This window comes from Schistocerca americana, chromosome 1, assembly GCF_021461395.2.
Source record: "Schistocerca americana isolate TAMUIC-IGC-003095 chromosome 1, iqSchAmer2.1, whole genome shotgun sequence".
NCBI lineage: Eukaryota > Metazoa > Arthropoda > Insecta > Orthoptera > Acrididae > Schistocerca > Schistocerca americana.
In genome coordinates this window covers 172,809,839-172,831,419 of record NC_060119.1, presented here as the reverse complement: position 1 = coordinate 172,831,419, position 21,581 = coordinate 172,809,839, and the positions used below count along the sequence as shown (strand labels likewise).

General features: G+C 44.1%; 1 protein-coding gene across 2 annotated transcripts in view; it reads left to right on the top strand.

Annotated features, from left to right (window-relative positions):
- Positions 1 to 386: 386 nt before the first annotated feature.
- Positions 387 to 21,581, top strand: part of LOC124598102 (pyruvate dehydrogenase E1 component subunit alpha, mitochondrial-like) — a 100,332-nt gene continuing 79,137 nt past the window's right edge. Inside the window, exons 1-2 of one of the 2 annotated variants that reach the window (XM_047136014.1) lie at positions 387 to 585; positions 3,044 to 3,076. In XM_047136014.1, the coding sequence (XP_046991970.1) occupies positions 535 to 585; positions 3,044 to 3,076 (84 nt within the window). In that variant the 5' untranslated portion in view covers positions 387 to 534. The remainder of the gene's footprint in view (positions 586 to 3,043; positions 3,077 to 21,581) is intronic. The other variant, XM_047136097.1, reaches the window with a different exon arrangement.

The window sequence follows — 21,581 nt, the reverse complement described above, 5'->3', positions numbered from 1 at the left end:
TTTCAGTTTGTGTATACTCACACACATAACCCCAAAACTCATGCAACTAGTGTCGCCAAAGTTGGAACACGCCGAAAGTGTTTAGTTTCACCAACGAGTTGCGCAAACGCGCGGCGCACATGCGCAGTGGCCGGTAGCGCAGTTGCCTGCAACCTAGTGTCGTCGTCTAAACTAGACTTAATGTAATTAATATTCCGTCCCAAAATCACGTGACTTCATGAGGAGCAGGACGAAATTGTCATTCTGCGCATCCGAACGCTCACTTCATAGATATTTATACTCTATAGTTGAGACAAGAGATCACTGGTACTTTCGAGCAAGGAGGTTCGAACTTCCTTCCCTTGGAGTCTGTGATCCGTAGATGTGGGCGTGTAGCATCTCTGTGGATTGCTCAGGGAATATCGTGTACGCAGAGGGTTTAATGTCACCTTGGAGATAGATTTATTTTTTATTGGTGTGTGTTTCCCAGAGTGGAGTGTGCTTGTGGCGTGGGTGTTGCGTGTTGTGAGTGTGAGTTTGTAACTGCTGTTAGTGATGTTGCAGCGGGGCGTCCGGATCTTGTGTAGCAGGACTTCACAGCGGCAGGTTAGTTCTGAAAATTCTACTGTACATGTGGTAAAGTGACATTTCTACTGAAAGTTTCCTGTTACAGTAATGTCACCAGCGCAAATCTTCTTAATACCAGAAAATCCTGGAAACCGTGTCTTAATGACTTTGTGCTTGTTCTTAGAACGAATATTAGCCCGTCTGTCGTGTAAACTTTCAGCACCGTAAGAAATCAAGTATGTAAAATTATTGTGTTCGTTGTCGAGAGGAATTCATTACCCGCGAAACGAATTCGTGAGCTCCATGCAGTGGAGGTTCTTTATTTAATGACACTGAAGAATAGGCTGGTAAGCACAAAAACTCGCACTTCTAAGCAGAGGGCATTTCTTTTAGCTTGACTAGTCATAGTAATATGTAAAGTTGCTCTTACTACATCAATTTGCGCAAATTATATAAAAAATGCAGTATTTTTTATGATTATGTGGACAACATTTATTTTAATTGAGCGAATTAGTCTTCAGAAATTATATACACGCATGTGCCATATGCGAATAAGTTACGTCCCCTGTGTGTGTGTTTTTGTTTTTACAGTGACTTATGCCAGCAATGTAGCTACATTTGTTTATTAACGATATTCTGGTCATCTAAGTACAAGCGTACATAATGTGATAAAGTGGATGGCATATGCCAATCCTTTTGTACCAACTGCCAGGTTTTTTGTTTGAAGATTTATTTCATGTATGGACTTCGATGCCAGTGAAGACGGTGTCTGGAATAGCTAAGAGGCGAGAGCGTGTTGGAATGTTGACGGCTTACCAGTAATACTGAGAATATGCAGGAGACGTGAGCTGCCAATTGCCCTCACCCTGAAACTTAATGTCGATAACATGTTTGTTTACCTGCCAACACTGAAATTGACAGTAGAAACTGCATGGTAAAATCAGAGCACCTATGTCAAATATAGTCTCAGACGAGTATTTTGATACATATTATCTAATGACATATCATACATAGGCCTAAACCACAAAGAGTGTCTACTGTGTAACTTTTACAAAGATTAGGAATGAAGGAGGTGATGCAGTGGTAAGACAATACTCATATTGTGGAAGACAGTCATATAAATCCTGTCAGGCCATCAATAATTGTGTTTCCCATAATTTTACTAAATTGCTTAAGGGAAATCTCTGGATGGTTACATTGCAATGGCAAGGCAGACTTCCTTCCCCAACCTAAGCATGTGTTCTGTCTACAAAGCACTTGGTGTTGATGGGAGGATAAACCCTGGCATCATTTCTTCCTTCCAGAGATGAAGGTCCTAACTCTTGGAAGGTCTTGTGGATTAACAATTAAAAGTTTGATTTTAAGCCATTATGTTACAAAATGTTTTCACACCAGATCTGCAGCTCATTTTCGTGAATACAGTGTGCTACATGTTTCACAGTTTGTTCAATTTCTATGGCAGCAGAAATTGTGACTGTGTTCAGTGTCCTGTTTTATGTTTGCAGTGATTGAAATGTGTATGAGTTAAATTCTTGCTTCATCAGTGTTTGAAACACTTTCTGTTTCCCTTTTCATAAATAATACTGAAATTTACTTCAGCTCATATTCAGTTGTCGTAAATCGTGTCTTGTAGAAAATGCAGAGTAGTCAGGACAGGTACAGAAATCTGTAATGAACAGCTGAATTACAGATGATGTCAGGGAAATGAAATTGTTTACTGCACCACACATGGAAACTGTTGATAAATCTTGTACTTGCTAATTTGGAGGCAAGATATGTTATATGTTTCCACATTTGATTGTGGGCGTGTCGCAAAGGACAGAAGTGTTGATCACTCTGCCTGTGAAATGGAGGACACAGTGGACTACCTCATCATGGGTTTACTCTGTCAGAATATATACATAATTACCATTGGCTTAACAACTTTTGTCATGTGTATAGTTTAACACCTTACACCAACTTGCCACTATTCAGAGAGTTAAAGTGGATGATGATACCCTCAATGATGAAAAAAGTCTCTAAGCTCTGTTTTCTTTTGACAACTGGATGGTTGTCTCATTACCTAAAAGTGTTTTCGGTTTGTTGAATATGGTGGAAGCAGAAACCTGATTTCCAATACTCAGTCATGTTGAGCACAGCCTGTATACTGTAGGATGAGCACTTTGGCCTGACCAGTTCGCTGCACTTTCGTACAATCATTGAACGGTCAAGGGGTAGTACTGCTTTTCAGTGCATAGGTGTGATACGGAATTCACACTGCAATGAGCTTCCACTATTATATATGTAAATGATTGTACTGTGTTATATGCTACTAGAGAGACAAGTGTAAGTTTAATGGCTCTTTAATGTAACACAACTATTTCATCAATAATTAGCAACATTTCACGTGATGAAGGCTAGCATGTCTTGAAAAGTAATCAGTTGCTGAAACTGTACTGTAAATGTATATAAATTTTCCTTGTTAAAGTGACTTTTTTTTCGTATATTGCCTTTCCAGATGCAATCAAGAATGTTGATGTCCAAGATACTGGCAAGTAGTAGCATACTTACTCTTTCTTTTTTGTGTGTTTTTAGTGTAGAAGTTCGCCGTGGTTTTCTGGTCCATTTGAGTATGAGCTATCTAAAAAAAACTTTTGACTAAATACAGGGCCAATGTAGTACGTGAATGAAATTCTGGAATAATAATACAGATATCAATTTCTCATTTATGTAGCTAATATCTCTCTCCCCCCACCCCTGCCTCCCTCCCCAATCATAGTGCCTTACGTGTCCCGCCCCCCTCTTCAATCATAGTATCATATGTGTGTACACCATATTGAGATTTATCCATGACAAAAGTGTGTTAAAAATCCTCATTTGGCTTATTTTTAAATCCCATTCATTGCTCTTTGGCAGTTACCAAATCATGTTAATGGCAGAGTAGCAAATATTCATAGGAGAGATGAATGATTATTTACAGATTTCTTTAGTCAATACAAATGCATCACAGAAATATTTAAATCCAGAGTGGGAAATTACATGCTCCTTTGGGGTTCTCCATACCCTTATCAGAAGGGCTCCCTCCTAGTAGATACCTCCAGCCAGCTCAGTCTAATCTGTTTGAACATGGGTACACCCGCATTTCTTTCCAATTCCACACACTCCTTTTCCCACTTGGACCTTTCAATTCATACTGCTCAGCTTGCTCATCATCTCAAGTAGTTCATTCTCTGACACACACTTGCCTGACCATTTCACAGGTGTCATTCGTTTGCTGATGCTTGTACCAGCTGGGCGTCCAGCCAAGTGGCAGCTTTCCAAATCTGACTGGCAGCTCTACTCCTCACTGGCCACTTTTGATGAAAGCCATTTTCCTTGCATTGATGACCAGGTAGAATACCTTACAAGCAATACACTTACTGCCACAGAATGTCCCATACCTTGCATCTCTTCCTTGCCATGATGTACGCCAATCCTCTGGTGGACTGAGGCATGTTGTGACACAATCTGCACATGGAGACTAGCTCTCCACAGTTTTAAAAGCCATTTTCAAGGATAACAAACAAGCTTGAGGGCCTTATTTTCAAAGCTCTTGTAACAGTTTTACTCCCTCTTCTCTTTGGGGTAATCTCTGTCAGCTTTCAGGAACTGCGGTTCACACCCTGGTTTCTAGTCTGACCATAGCGGACAATGTCATTGTAGCCCCCTTTTATATCTCCAACACCTTGGGTTGATATTTTGCAGACATTTAGAGTTCCATCCACTACCATCCTGCCTTTTTCCTTCTGAAATGGGTAACAGAGGCAAGGACGATATCTTTCTCCTCCCAGAATTGTGAATGTTACAGTACTGCTTTTACTGAGGGTGGTTAAACATACGCTATCTTCATCCCGGACTATTCCGCGACTGCATGGCATTAACATTCTGGTGTTGCAGCACATATCTCTTATGGCTTTTGCTTTCTCATTCGTACACATAACTGCATTTGGACAGATGGCATATTTCCCAGTTGCCGGCAAGAAGCTATTGTCATTCCCATACCTGAGCCTGGTAAGGACAAAAGCCATCCTCCTAGCTGCCGCCCAATTTCCTCACCAGTAGTGTCTTCAAGGTAATGGAATGTATGATTAATGGTCGGCTGGTGTGGTTGATAGAGTCTGCGTCTACTCACTATTGCACAATGTGGATTCCATAAGTGCTGCTCTACAGTTGATCATCTTATTACCTTGTCAACTCATATTATGAACAATTTTTTGTGGAAGTGCCATATTGTGACTATTTTTTTTTATTTGGAGAAGGTGTATGACACTTGCTGGATGACAGGAATCTTCCATATTATTTACGAGTGGGGCTTCCGGAGTTGCCTGCGCCTTTTTATCTGAGAACTTTTAAAAGGCCGTGTTTTTACATCTGCATATCCATCTATCTTACATCATCTTAACACCATCCATCATTGCAGAATATGTTTAGCCGCTGGCACTTCTATACTAGGCGCATTGGGTGTCTTTATGCTGAGCCTACTGACTTACCGTTATCGTAATGGCAGGATGTTCTCCTCAGTCGTTACATGAGCATCTATCTTCTGTGCCCAGTCTCCCATCCTATGCTCCCTTTTTTTGACAATTCCCTAGAACACAGGATGGGCTGCGCCTTCTTCTCTGTAGCCTGATGGTGTTCACTTTCGTTTGCTGCTTCAACAGCTTTATGCTTCGTGCCATGTTCACCATGTGTGCAAACTCTTCGCTGCCCTGGCTTTGTGCTGAGGTACTTGTTAATATCAGACTCCATTTGCTTCTTAAGGACACTATTCCTGGTGTATTGCAGTGAGTTTCTCACACTTCACACGAGGCTTGGGGGCAGTGTCTTCGTCTACACTGATAGTGGTGTCGAGTGTGCCTTTGTACTTGGTGATGATTCTTTTCAATATCAGCTCCTTGACCACTGCTCAGTTTTTACTGCAGAGCGCTATGCCATCCAGTACATATGGAATGCCTCCACTGGCTTGCTGTGTGTGTTTGTGGGAGGGGGGGGGGGAGCCAGTATAGTGTTCCTGTGGGTTCCTGGTCACGTCGGCGTGCCAGGGAATGAGGCTGCTGATGCTGCTGCAAAGGCTGCAGCTCTCCTCCCTTGGCCTACTAGTCATTGTGTTTCCCCAGATGATCTTCATGTCACTGTCTTTCAGCATGTAGTATCACTTCAAAGTGCACAATAGTCTTTTCTCCAGGGGTACAAACTCCAGGACATTAAACCTCACCCAATAATATGGTAGACTTCATCTTGGCCCTCACATCACAATAAGCTCGTATTAGCCCAGCTGCATATAGGATGATGTCGTTTTTTAGTGTGTTTAAAATTAGTTGCGACTTTTGGTAGTTCCGCACTGGGCGAGTAGGGGGCAGCGGTGTTGTCGGCATGTGCTGAGCGCTCCATTGGGCAGCAATAAGGTCACACCTACCTTACATCGCAGATGTTAGCTGCTCCCAGGCAAACATTTTTTGGTGGCAAAGAAATGATAGTAATGAACAGAGAAGTTAAATCAAATGATCATTTATACACACTCACAGTTACGGTGTAAATGGAGTAACCCAAGGGAAGAACCGTCACTGTCCTCTTCCTCGGAATGTACTGGCCCCAATTGAAGTTGCCACCTCTTCAATCTGTTCTTCCAGCAGTCCTTCATGAATCCAAGTCTCCTCAACTACCTTCTTCGTATGGCTGACAACTCAAGGCCAGTCCTCTGAAGTAACATTCGCTATGGCTTCTTTTGTCAGCATTTTACTGTCACTGAGCGTAAACTTCTTGTTGTTTTTTGCCACACTACCTTTCACCTGCCCTCATACATTCTCAATAGGATTTAAATGAGAGCATGATATGGAGGAAGCCTGATTAAATTATGGCCTTATCAGTAGCCAGTTCATTGACCTCATAGTGTGGAGTTTTTATCTTGTAAAATGCTACAATATCATTTAACTCAACCTTATTCATGCCAGGTTCAGTTTTATCCCCCCTCCCCGCGGGTCTGGCAGTTGGAATAGGCTTGAGGTATTCCTACCTGTCGTAAGAGGCGACTTAAAGGAGTCTCACATGTTTCGGCCTTTATGTGATGGTCCCCTGTGGGGTTTGACCTCCATATTTCAAAATTTTCCCAGAGAGCAAGTCAGTTGGGGAAGAGTGCCTTACGTGGTGCATTGTGTCCATCGTGCACTGAGACCTTTCACGTCCTATGTCGACGTGGATCTGCACTTCCGCCCATTCTCATTGTACAGCTGTTGTGCAAGGTCACCCTGCATCCACTGTGCAGTATCATTTATTGTGCTGACGATGGTAATGGACTTGTTTGCACCTGATATCCAGCACAGTAGCAAGTCTGTTGTGGTGGAGCCGCCATGTACCCTGTTGGTTGTAGCCCCCTGACCCCACAGGGATCACTCTGCTGATGCCTGCACCGTTAACCCCCCACGTATGCCAAGCGGTAGATGCCCACCCCCTGGAGCATCGGGACTCCTGGCAATGGCCCTCCTACCAGGTGGCCTTTGCTGTGGCTGGGTGGCACACGTGGGGAGGATCCCTGGTCAGGGTGGATGCCACATGATGAAGTGTAGAACATCATCTCTTGCTGGTGGTCAAACACCAGCAGTCTGTAAGTGTTCACGGGCTCAATTCAACACAGAGAAGTCCGGCCCTGAATTGTTCCCCTCCATGGCCACACCATGGGAAGAACATCAGGCTGAGGATGGCAGCAGCTCTTACTCGCCCCAGTACCTTGTATGTTCGAGAGCAGATGGGGAATCTTTCATAATGATGAAGCCTCAATTTTTTGTTGAGCATTTAGAGGACAAGTTTGGGGAGGTGGAGGGTTTGTCCAAAATGTGATCTAGGACAGTCTTGATCAAAACAGCATCCTCTGCCCAGTCACAGGCGTTACTTGCTTTTGACAAGCTGGGGGATGTTTCTGTAACCATCACGCCCCACAAGAGCTTAAATATGGACCAGGGTATCATATTTCACAGGGACCTTCTTCTGCAGTCTGACAATGAGCTGCACACCAATTTAGAGTGGCGAGTTGTACATTTCGTTCGGCGTGTCCACCAGGGTCAGAGGGATAATCAGGTTGCCGCTGGTGCCTTCATCTTGGCCTTCGAGGGTCATGCATTACCCAAGAGGGTCAAGGTGATGGTCTACCACTGTGATTTAATGCCCTCCAATGCGGTACTTTAAATGCTGGAAATTTGGCTATAAGTGTTCACGCTGTACTTCCAGCGTCACATGTCACATCCCAAAACTCCACGTGCCCCGCCTCCCATCTGTGTAAACTGCAGAGAGCACCATTCACCTTGCTCACCAGACTGCAGGATTCTCCAGAAAGAAAGGAAAATCATGGAGTACAAGACCCTAGACTGATTGACCAACACTGAGGCTAAGAGGAAATTTGAATGCCTACATCCGATATGCATGATACAATCTTAAGCTGCTGCTACAACAGTTCTAACCGCATCAGCTCCACCAACCTCAGTCACTTCTCAGGGCTGTAAGTCTGCACCTGCGCCCTTGAAGGTGGGGGGGGGGGGGACACTTCCCTCCCTCCCTGTTGCTCCTGCACCACCTACTTCAGGAGCAACACTCCCCCAACCATTGGGGACGTCTGTCCCCACTTTTAAGCTGGAGAAGCGTACAACTCCTTCGGCTCCTGTCGCTAGGAAGGGGTCCCTTGGGTCACTCCCTTCCCAGGTTTCTGCTAGTGGGAAAGATGACACCCGCCAGTGGCAGGTGATTGAAGGGCTTCACACTCATCCTCAGTCCCGGAGACTGAATCAGTGAAATCCTCCCAGCCAGAAAAACCCAAGGAACAGCGAGAAAGATCCAAAAAGAAGATCCCCAAGACCAAGAGACCTACGGTTGCACCCACACCACTGCTCCCTGCAAGCTGTGCGTCTGTGGATGAGGTGGAGATTCAGGCATCCACCAAGGACGTTGATCTCGCCAGACCCTTGGACACAATGGATATAGACTGCTCAGGCAATAAGTCGGTGGCAGCAGGTGACCCTGAGGCATAAGCTGCCTCATTGGATGCTCCATGCCTTCCCAGTCACACGATGTCATCCTCCAGTGGAATTGTGGCGATTTTTTCCACCGCCTGGCTGAGCTATGGCAACTGTTAAACTTTACACTTGCTTTCTGCATTGCCCTCCAGGAAACCTGGTTCCTGGCAATGCGGACAGCTGCCCTCCGCGGCTATAAGGGATATTACAGGAACCATAGCGACTAAATCGAGTGTCAAGTAGGGTTTGTGTTTATGTCCTAAGCTCAGTCTGTAGTGAAACTGCACCCTTTCAAACCCCTCTTGAAGTTGTTGCTGTCAGTATAAGGACGACGCAGGAAATAACTGTCTGCAATGTATATCTTCCTCCAGATGGTGCAGTACCTCTGAATGTATTAGCTGCACTGGTTGATCAACTCCCTAAATCGTTCGTACTTCTGGAAGATTTTAATTCCCATAACCCCTTGTGGGGTGGTACCATGCTCACTGGCCGAGGCAGAGATGTCGAAACTTTACTGTCGCAATTCGACCTCTGCCTCTTAAATACTGGGTCTGCCACACATTTCACTGTGGTTCATAGTAGTTACTCGGCCATTGATTTATCAATTTGCAGCCCAGGACTTCTCCCATCTATCCAATGGAGAGTACATGACGACTTGTGTGGTAGTGACCACTTCCTCATCTTCCTGTCACTGCCCCGGCATCAGGCTCACGGACACCTGCCCAGATGGGCTTTAAACTAGGCGGACTGGGAAGCCCTCACTTCTCTGTCACTGTTGAGTCTCCCCTACACAGTAACATCAATGTGATGGTTGAGCGGGTGACGCCAACAGTAGTTTCTGTGGCAGAAAACATGATCCCTCACTCCTTATGGTGCCCCAGGCGAAAGGTAGTCTTTTGGTGGCCTCCGGAAGTCACTGAAGCAATTGAGGAGCAACAGTGAGCTCTACAGCGGCATAAGTGGCACCCTTCCCTGGAGCTCCTCATAGCCTTGAAACAGCTCTGTGCCGCGTTCACCAACTTATCAAATGACAGAAGCAGGAGTGCTGGGAGAGATACGTCTTGACCATTGGGTGCCATACATCACCTTCCCCCACCTTCCCAAGTCTGGGCAAAGATCAGATGTGTTTTCAGGTACCAGGCCCCAATAAGTGTTCCTGTTGTTAACATAAATGGCGTGTTATATACAGACACGAACACTATTGCAGAGCACTTGGCTGAGCACTAAGCTGGAGTCTCTGCATTGGAGAACTACCCCCCAGCCTTTCGCACTCTAATGGTGGCTGGAAGGGAAAGTCCTCTCGTTCACTACATGCCACAGTGAATCCTATAATGCTTCATTTACAGAGTGGGAGCTCCTCAGTGCCCTAGCACATTGCCCCGACGCAGCTCCTGGGCCAGATCGGATCCACAGTCAGACAATTAAACCTCTTTCATCTGGTTACAAGCGACATCTCCTCATCATCTTCAACCAGATCTGGTGCAATGCATCTTTCCATCATTACTGTGCTCAAACCCGGTAAAAGCCCACTTTATGTGGATAGCTATCGGCCCATCAGCCTCACCACCACTCTTTGTAAGCTGCTGGAACGTATGGTGCGCTGGCGGTTGGGTTGGGTCCTGGAGTCACAAGGCCTACTGGCTCCATGTCAGGGTGGCTTCTGCCAAGGTCGCTTTACCACTGATAATCTTGTGTCCCACGAGTCGGCTCCACCCAGTACTGGTGTTGCTGAGCGGCGCCTACAGGGAGCCATCCACAAGGCACAGTCATGGGCTCTAGCCCATGGTTTCCAGCTTTTGGCCGCAAAGTCATTTGTTATGCGCTTCTGTCAGCGTCATTCCATTCATCCAATTACATGGCACATGTTGGTAGTTCGCCTGCGCATCCGAATTACCAGCTCCTTTTCCCACCAACAGTGGTTCATCTCCCACATCAGCAGCCCAGGTCAGGGCTTCCAATTGCAGTTGGTTTCCAATCCCTTCTTTCGGAACTGGAGTCCTTACCTTTTCCACCTATGCTTCAGGTACATTCATGTACACCTCCATGGTGTACACCTAGGCCATGGCTTCGCTTGGACCTTTCACATGGCCCTAAGGACTCAGTTAACCCTGTGGCTCTCCGCTGCCAATTCCTCTCAATTCTTCACATGTACTGAGGCCATGAAGTGGTTTACACTGACGGCTCGATGGCTGATGATTATGTTGGTTTTGTGTATGTCCCTGGAGGACATATTGAACAGCGTTCCTTGCCCGATGGCTGCAGTGTTTTAACTGTCGAGCTGGTGGCTACATCCCATGCTCTTGAGCACATCCGTTCATGCCCTGGTGAGTCGTTTCTTCTGTGTACTGACTCTTTGAGCAGCCTACAAGCTATCAAACAGTGCTATCCTCGTCATCCTTTGGTAGGAACCATCCAGGAGTCCAGCTATGCCTAGAACGGTTTAGTCGTTCAGTGGTGTTTGTGTGGACCCCAGGACACGTCTGCATCCCAGGCAACAAACTTGCCGACTGGCTGGCCAAATAGGCTACATGAAAACCTCTTAAGGAGATCGGTTTCTCTGCAACTGATCTGCGTTCAGTACTACGCCACAAGGTTTTGCAGCTTTGGGAGACGGAATAGCATAACCTCAGTATGCACAACAAACTGCCGGCGATTAAGGAGACTACGACCTCCACGCAGGGCTTTTGCAGGGACTCTGTGGTTCTCTGTCGGTTCCGCGTTCGCCACGCTTTGGAGACACAGGGCTACCTCCTGAGCTGTGATGACCCGCCTCAGTGTTGGTGCGGCACCCGGCTGACAGTGGCCCTAATATCTACGGTGGCCCTAATATCTACGTGAGCTGTCTTTCTTTGGCTGCCCTGAGACGGACTCTTCAGTTACCGGACTCGTTGCCATTAATTTTAGCTGAGAACGCCTCACCGGCTAATTTAGTTTTATGTTTTATACATGACAGTGGGTTGTATCATTCTATGTAAGTTTTAGCGCATGTCCTCTCCCTGTGTGTTCTCCACTCTAATGCTTTTAGGCTGGATGTTTTAATTGTGTCGCAGAGTGGCTGGCTTTTCCTTTTATTCTCATGGTCGGCCAGCCACAGACATCTGCTCTCTTGTTTTTATCCCTTCTATCTGTTTCTTGCTTTTCTCTGTGGTTTTCTTTTCCTGTTTTGTCCATTGTAGTGTCGGTTGTCCTTCTGTCGTTCTTCTGGTTCTTCCTTTCTCCTGTTATTGTGCTGTACGTCTCCTTCCTTTTCCTCTTTCCTTGTGTAATTATTTTACTGGGAACAAGGGACTGATGACCTCGCAGTTTGGTCCCTTCAGACATGCTGCACTGTTATTATCAATGCATTGCCAACACAAGAACAATTATTCACACCACGTGACGACCGCAGAAAACTTTAAGGACCGAAGAGAGCTAACGAACACAGAAGCATCTGAAGCGCGGCACCACGTGATACTGTTTATCCCCGGTGTGGCAACGGAGGCACCTTACCAACCAAGCTGCTGGCAGCGTGGTGAGGGAAACCGGCTCACCATTGGTGTTACCTGGGAATGGCGTCATGTCCCCTCCAGTGAGCCATACGTCAAAAGTCACAGTTAATTTTAAATGCACTATAGTCACCGCCATTTTTTAAGTGGCAACCCTGCCCCTCTCTGTACCTACTGCTCCCAACACTTGACAATCCACCACTTTCTGATCTGGCACACATTTTTTAACCGTTTGCGTTTATGTTTGCCATCTACTTTGTCTGATGTTTTAGTGGCTGCCACATGTTCTTTCGATTGCGTCTCATTTTTATTCGCCGCAGCGGCATGGCAAAGCAAATTTGATGCCACTCACAGGGACTTCCACCAACTCAATGATGTTTTGGAAAATTTTTCCTAGGGATGCCCTTGTCCTTAGCTGCTCCTCTTGTAAAATTGCTTGATTGGGTTTTTGCCTTTTTTCGCCCCAGGTTTTTATGTAGCACTTGTTTTTTCTTACATTCTAATACAGACCTTATAACCTTAGCAATTTGCACCCTACAGCACCTTTTGCACTCTAAAGCACCTACTAGCTAACAAAATCATCATGCACTTTTACAAGTGATAGCTGTGTGAAATCGGATGGCAACTGACATAATCATCTGTAATATTTACCAACCTCCTGGCAAGTAAATACTTCATCCCAACATGATCCACATGATGCAGGAACTTCTCCCACCATTTGTGTTTTGCTTGGAGATTTCAGTACATGCAGTCCCCTCTAGGGAGTATCAAGCAATCTGAAAGGTGTCTCCTGATAGAGTACTACTTTCTGATTTCAAGTTGTGCAGGAAGATAGTGACCACTCTCTGAAGGTTCTGTAGTGACCATGCCATCATTCGTCTGACCGGTCCTCCTAGCTGGGCACCTCAGTTGGGGAATTGGCAGACTATCTCCAGAGTAGAGCTGGGGCAATTATTCACACTCCAGAAACATCACTGCCCCCTCCCCCTTTCTCCCTCTCCATGGCCCCCCAACACCAGCAGCTGGTCACACAGTGGTCTAAAAAAATAATTAGTGGCAATCTGGGGTTGTGATGTGCTTTTCAAATACACACATCAAAAAAAGTTTTGTATCACTTTGATTCCAAGAGTTCCGGAACCTGTACAGAAAATTGGAATAGAGATCAACATAAATATCATTTCCGCCCTTTTTATTGCTCGTGAAAACCACACATTGCACGTTGTACCACCATACAACAAGACCTTCAGAGGTGGTGGTCCAGATTGCTGTGCACACCAGTACCTCTAATACCCAGTAGCACATCCTCTTCCATTGATGTGTGCCTGTATTCATCGTGGCATACTATCCACAGGTTCATTAAGGCATTGTTGGTCCATATTGTCCTGCTACTCAACGGCGATTCGGCGTAGATCCCTCAGAGTGGTTGGTGGGTCACGTCGTCCATAAACAGCCCTTTTCAATCTATCGCAGGCATGTTTGATAGGGTTCATGTGTGGAGAACGTGCTGGCCACTCCAGTCAAGTGATGTTGCTATGCTGAAGGAAGTCATTCACTAAATGTGCACAAAGAGGGCGTGAATTGTCGTCCCTGAAAGCAAATGCGTTTCCAATATGCTGCCGATATGATTGCACTATCAGTCGGAGGATGGCATTCACGTATCCTACAGCCATTATGGCACCTTCCATGACAGCCAGCTGCATACGTCGGCCCCACATGATGTCACCCCAAAACAGCAGGGAATCTCCACCTTGCTGCGTTTGCTGGACAGTGTGCCCAAGGTGTTCAGCCTGACGGGGTTGCCTCCAAACATGTATCCGACGATTGTCTGGTTGAAAGCATATGCGACACTTATCGGTGAAGAGAACGTGATGCCAATCCTGAACGGTCCATTCAGCATGTTGGTGGGCCCATCTCTACCATGTTGCTTGGTGTCATGGTTGCAAAGATGGACCTTGCCATGGATGTCGGGAGTGAAGTTGTGCATCATGCAGCCTATTGCACGCAGTTTGAGTTGTAACATGACATCCTGTGGCTGCAAGAAAAGCATTATTCAACATAGTTGCATTGCTGTCTGGGTTCCTACAAGCCGTAGTCTGTAGGTAGCGGTCATCCACTGCAGTAGTAGCCCTTGGGAGGCCTGAGAGAGGCATGCCATCAACAGTCCCTGTTTCTCCTCCATGTCCGAACAACATCGCTTTGGTTCACTCAAAGACACCTGGACACTTTTCTTGTTGAGAGCCCTTCCTGGCACAAAGTAACAATATGGACATATGACCGAAACGCGGTATTGACCGTCTAGGCATGGTTGAACTACAGACAATACAAGTTGTGTACCACCTCCTTGGTGGAATGACTGGATCTGATCAGCTGTCAAACCCCTTCTGTCTAATGGGCACTGCTCATGCATGGTTGTTTACATCTTTTATCGGGTTTAGTGACGTCTCTGAACAGTCAGGTGGACTGTTTCTGTGTTACATTATCCGCAATCAATGTCTATTTTCAGGAGTTTTGGGAACTGGGGTGATGCAAAACTTTTTTTGTTGTTTGTATATAAGTAAGGTCCCTTAATATCAAACCTCATAACCTTTAAGCAGCTGCTCTTTTTTAATTGAACAGAGGAAAAAAGAATGCTGGGAGCATTTCCTCCTTAGATGCGTGGCAAGCCATGTATAGGCCAACACCAGCCATTGGTCCATTGTGGTCTGTTACAAACCTATCTGTCCTTGGTTAACGCTTCACTACTCAGTTTAGAATTTCAAGCACGCAAACAATGGGTGTAAGATGCTTGCCAATTTTTTTCTGCAAACTGCCGTGCACCATAAAATGGCCCTCTTAATGAATGGGAATTGCTTAGAGCCCTCAACTTGTCTTGAGATGTGGCCCTCGGCCTTGACACAGGGCAGTGAAATGATTCGACATCTGAACATGGATCATGAATGCTATCAGCCCAAGGTTTCCAGTTGAATCTGGCTTAGGACTGAATTCCCCTCACAATGGCAGGACAGTTCCATCATCCCAGTCCTTAAGCCAGGCAAAATTGCAACTTCGTTGATAGCTATAGACCAGTCAGTCTCTTGAATGTGCTATTAAAATTGCTATAGAGAGTGGTGGCTCATCGATTGTGCTGGATACTTGAGAATCACAAGGCCTTTTGTCCACCTATCAGTGTGGCTTGCCGGAGGATCATCATGTGCCCTCTGTACCTTCATGACTGTAGCCTCCCGACAGTGTGGGGATCGCACTGCTTGATGCATGAGTTGTAACCTCCACGTGTATGCCAAGAAGTATGGGCATGTCTAATCCAGGGCACAGGGACAACGAGCAAAGGCTGCTAAGCCAGATAGTCTTTGCAGTGGTGAGGTGCATAATGAGAGCATCAGGTCAAGTGAGATCATCAGTGCAGATGCCCAGCAATGAAATGGATCAAACTCGCCAATATTGGTGGTCATGCCAACATGGCCATCTCAGGTGAAAGAAGACAAGATGTTTATGCCGATACTTACTACCTCCACAGCATTTCTAGCTTTGGCCATTCCATGGAATGTGAATCCTGCAAGCAGAAATGAACAGTTTGCTGTTCTTAGTGTGCTCCAGAGCTGACAGAGAACCCTTTACAACAGCGAAGCCACTTTTTTTTGCACTGAAAATATTGAGAATAGGTTCAGAATAAGTGCTGCAGTAGAGAAAACAAGAAATGGATCTCTGTTGTTAAGATAGTTTGAATGCTAACCAATCACACACACTTTAGGTCTGTATCAAGCTCACTCTCTCCTTGTAACAAACTCGTCAGGATTCAAGATCATATATTCCTTCGGGACGTAACACTACTCACAAATGAAGAACTGTCAACTAACCTAGAGCAGTGTGGAGTTCATTCTGTTCATCTCATTCAGAGAGTACCTAAGAGTAATGGGTTGTACACTAGAGCTTTTATCTTAATTTTCAGGGGAAACGTTTTGCCTGTGAGGGTTAGTCAGGTTTCGTGGGTGTAATGTTAAACAATATTTTCTTCCTCCTGGGTGCCAAAGGTTTGGGGATACATGTCCACCCATTGTACCATTGAGGCAACTTCGGGGACATGCAGAAGGATAACATATGAGGACAGACTCTGCAAACTACCTGTTACATGTGTCAGTTGTCCAGAAGACCACCCCTTCATTTGCCAACATGTCCAGTTTTCAAGAGAGAAAAAATCCAGGAATGTAAAACACTCTCATGTCCCTAGCCACATGTCAGTGCCTGCCTGCCGATGCTTTGTACTCCTCCAGCATCACCAGAGAAGAGGACCCCTGCCAAGATGTCCTGTCCCAGGATGAAACAGACCAGCAGTCTACCACCAATCATGCTATAGAAAACAACAGTTCTCGTATGCTCCTTCAGAGGAATTGTCGTAGCTACTTTTGTCACCTATCCAATCTCCATCAGTTAATGACTACTTTGTAAACTGCATGGCACTTGAGCAGACATGGTTCTCAGAAACCAATTTCTCTATTGTTAAAAATTACAAATCCTACTAAAAAAATTGGATTAACACAGCGAGAGAGTGTCTGCAGGAGTTTGCAAGCTTACACACTCTAACACTTTCAGTGTGCAGGTGCCACTAAATGCTGCATTAGAAGCAACCATTGCTGAATGTTTCAAAGTATGCTACAGTGAAGCATCTGTTTCAGTGGCTACCAGCCTACTTTCTTGACCCAGAAACACCTGGCGGAGCAAAACTGCTTACCTTCCATGCACAAGATCTTAACTCACATAAAGTTCCATTTAGTGAATGGGAGTTCTACCGCGCTTTGGCAGATTGTTGAGACAGCGCCAGGACCTGACAAAAATCCACAGTCAAATGCTTTAACACCTTAGCAATAACAGCATAAGACAAATTTTCTGATTTTTCTGCCATATTTGGCAAGAACGGGAATTACCTTTCAGATGGTGGAAGGGTATTATTATTCCTATCCTGAAACCGGGGAAAGGCCTTCAAATATCAGTTAATTATTGACCAATCTCGAATGAATGTGCTGCGTAAACAAATTTCAAGAATGGACAACCAACAACTGTGTTGTACCTGGAAGTCAGAGGATATTTATCTCAATTTCAAATTGAGTTTCAGGCACTGTGGTCCACCACAGAACATTTGATCCATCTAGAATCTGCAGTGTGCAATGCTTCCGCACAATGACAATATCTGATTGCTGTGTTGTTTGATCTGTGGAAGAGGTATGGTACCACCAATTGCCATCACATCCTACAGATATTTGTACTGGACAAGTGGGGCTTCTGGGTTGCTTACCACAATTTCCTATCCCTCCAATTGTTCCAGGTCTAGATAGGTTCAGTCATCAGCAACCAATATGTACATCAAATTTGAGCCCCTCAGGTATCAGTTCTGAGTGTAACCCTCTTTGCCATTGCAGTCAATGCTATTGTGACTGCAGTGGGAACGACAGTCTAACCGTAACTGTATGTGGAAGACCTCTGCCTGTATTACAGCTCCACATCATTGTTCACTGCAGATTGCCAGTCATGCATAAACATGTTTTGATAGATCAAGATTGTAAATAGGTACTAATAACTCAAATTATAGCAAATCGGCATAGAAGATTAGTGCAATGCTAGAAATGTTCCTGTTACAAAATTGAATATATTTGTAACAAACTGTACCACAAGGAATGAGTTTTCTAAAATGAAACATAGACGTAGGCATAAAGAATGTGTGGTGCCTATTTCATGTCTTTGTGTCGTGAGTCATGAGGTAATCCCATACTAGTTCTATTAACTAGTTTTTCCAAATCTTTCTCTTTTGCTGGATCTTGAAACTCAGGTCTTCAAAATATAGCATTGTTTCTGATTTTTCTTTGCTATGTAAATACTACCATTTTGCAATAAGAAGTTATTTTTGATCTCTTATTTTGCTGTGGTTCAGTGTTACTAGGTGCTATTTCTTGGAAAACAGATTGAAGGTGCATAGCTTCATTTAAGAGATTTTTCATCTTGTTTGCCTTGAATAGGTTTATTACATTTTGACTCTGCAGTACAAATCCCGAAAAACAACCATTCCTTATTCCAATAGATACATATTTTATTAAAGTGTGCATGGTTTCATTGACATAGTGTACTTGATAGCAATCTGGAACTGTAATCTCTTTGAAATATGTGAACTGAGTTATTGCATTGCTGATTTTTTGCAATGCTGCCAGTTTGGAACATGGTACAAAGTGAGTAAAGAAGTTGCAGCCAGTGTGTTACCAGACTTCATGGAACTCTCTATGGTAATTACGAAAAACTAGTTTCACACTAAAAGAGTGTGTGTGTGTGTGTGTGTGTGTGTGTGTGTGTGTGAGAGAGAGAGAGAGAGAGAGAGAGAGAGAGAGAGAGAGAGAGAGAGAGAGAGAGAGAGAGAGATCGCACGCGCATTACTGTCATAAACCTGTCCACCAAATTGTATTAGTCATTGAGAAGATGGGTATGTGTTTTTGGATTATTATAGCAGTTTCTCACTGTTCAGAACAGCAAACAGAACATTACTTTTCAGTGTGTTCAAGATCTGTTAGCAACTCTGTATAAAGAAATCAACTCTCTAGAGGTGAAGAATGACAGTAAAAAGCATCCTAATCCTCTACGAGTGTCTCGTTGTCAGTAAATTATTATTAAAAATATTATAATACAGTAAGACTTCTGAATAACATACATGTACAGGGAAAATTGTACTGCAGTATACTGTATAAGTAAATTAGTGAAAATTCATCTTCATTGAAGTACAGTACTTCATTAAAATATCCCCATACACTAGTATAATAAAGTATTAAAATTTTTTTTCACACATTCTAGATGGTTGGTTCGAAATAATCATGTATTTTTCTCTGAACAAGAGTGTCACTTATAATTGTCAACTTGGTACATGTTTTAACTGCTAGAGTTAAACTGAGTCCTTCTTCATCACTTTTCTAAAAGGTAGTATTTAAATTTTCTTACCTCTTCAGCTGCCTGCTTACTTGGAACTAGAGTAAAGTCTGGTTCAATTCAATCCTGTTGTCTATTTTTTTTTTTTTTTTTTTTTTTTTTTTTTTTTTTCCCCCCCCACACTGTCATCAGTTGCTGAAGCATGGTCATTAAAGATGAACCCTGCCTTCTTGAAACAGTTGCCGATGTAACGTATGTTACTTGTTTTAAGACTGAAGAAATCCATAGAATTGCATGCAGTACCATGACAGATTTCCAGAGTTCATACATTGATTCAAAATTGTCTGTCTGAGAGACAAAATGTCTCAACACTTTCCACCTGTAAAGCACTTCGAAATTTTGAATAATTTCCTCATTCAGTAATTGACAATGGGCAGTTGAATTTTGCAGCAGAAAGAAATTCTTACATTTTTTTAGTGCAGCACTGCAGTGGTAAGCGGCATTATCCGTAAACAAAATTACTTTTTCTTATGTCTTTCATTTCTTCTGTCAAATGCCATCAACCATTCACTGATTATTGCTCTCGCCATCCAAAATCATTTATTAGCATACCACTTCATTTTCAGTTTACTCAAGACAATACCCTTAAAACATCTAAGCTTTGCAACCTTACCAATAATTAAAGGCTTTTAAAATTTGCCCATCATATTAGCACACAGTGGAACAGTGACTTGTTCTTTCGAAATGTTGTCTCCTTTCAAACTAAATGATTTAATGGAAAGAATTCTGAAGAAAAGATTAGCCTTGTCAAAGTTGAAAATGTTTTTCTTTGTAACTCCCATAAATTCCTGTTATCCATTTTCACCAATCTGACACAATGTTTTCATCCACTGAACTGGATTCATCATACACGAGTAGAAAAGAGACGTTGTGTCTACTCCTAAATTTGTCAAACCAGCATACAGATGTTTAAAATCACAAAGTCCTAAATCCTTGCCAATTGCAGATGCTGTCTCTCAAATCAGAGGCCACTAACTGGATCCTGGCAGAACCATTCAAAAGTCAAATTGTCAACTTCTAAACCTGGTGTGTTGGGAAAAAGCTTGTCTACTGATATCATTTTCAGCCCACAATTTCGGAATGCCCTTTTTGTTTCTTAAAATTTCACTGATCTCTGTTCCTACAGCAGCACGAGCTGTAGCCATATCTCTAACACTAAGCTTTCCTTTCTATAGACTTGATGATGATGATGATCTTTTCAATGAACGTTTTTGTGACATCTTAACACTACAGTACATAAGCTCTCTTCCTTGACAATAGAAACAGTGTGTACTTTAACTTACAAACATTCAAAAGTATAATAATGATTGTTGCCATTTACTTTACACAACCATCTATTCTTTCATGCTGTCCATTATTTGGAAGTTTTAACTGTTGTTGGGGGATACAGTTCAGCAGCCACGTCTATTATAGAGATTTTCTGCTGTTAGGGACCTGACAAACCCTAAGGTTCTAAGCAGTCAAACAAAGGTGATCTTCCCCTTCTCCACCTTGACATTCTTCCTCAGCGATGTCACCATGCTATACCCTCACCCAGATAATCTCCGCTTCACTGGGATGCACCATCAACAACCACTGTGCTGGCCAGCCGAAGGCAAATACCAACACCTCTGTCGAACTAATGGACCAGGATCCCCCTCCCGAAGCTGGTCATTGCGATTGTTCTGGAACTTTGCAGCCACCTCTGTGACTGCCCCCTTATTTGACCCATCTCTTGTCATCGGACGTGGTTATTCTGCAATGAATTTGCGACATAGGAACCAATAGGTTTTAATTACAGCTCCTCTTGCGATCATACTGTCCTGTTGTTTCCTGCCTCCAGGAAACAGAATTACACCCTCACGATCACTTTCACCCCCAACACTTAAATTCAGTCCGTTTTGAACTTCCCCCAGAGGTGGAGACTCCGGGTCATTGGGGAGTCATGTTGATCATTAGGGATGACATCTATAGTCACAGCATTTCTTTGCATACCCAGCTTCAAGTTGTTACTGTCTGTCTTTCCCTTCCTGGTTTCACCTTGTCTCTTTGCAACATCTACTCACCCTCATCTTCTGCTGTCACCAGGGCAGACATTTTGCAAGTTATTGCTCAGCTTCCTCCTCTCTTTTTGCTGCTCGGCGATTTTGATGCCTGCCATTGCCTTTGGGGCTCTCCATGCCTCTGTCAGAGAGGCTCTCTCCTAGTAGATATCTTCAACGAGCTCAATCTAATCTGTTTGAACCTGGGTACACCCACATTTATTTTCAATTCCCCGGACTTCTTTTCCAACTTGGACCTTTCGATATGTACTGCTCAGCTTGCTCATCGTCTTGAGTACTCTGTTCTCTCCAACACACACTCAAGTGACCATTTCCCATGTGTCATTCATTTGTTAATGCCTATCCTATCTGTGAGGCAAACCAACTGGCAGCTATTCAGGCTGACTGGCAGCTGTGCTCCTTACTGGCCACTTTCAATGCACGCCATTTCTTCTGCATTGGTGACCAGATAGAATACCTTACAAGCACTATTCTCACAGCCACAGAATGTTGCATACCTCTCATATCTTTCTCGCACCAACATACCCCTGTCC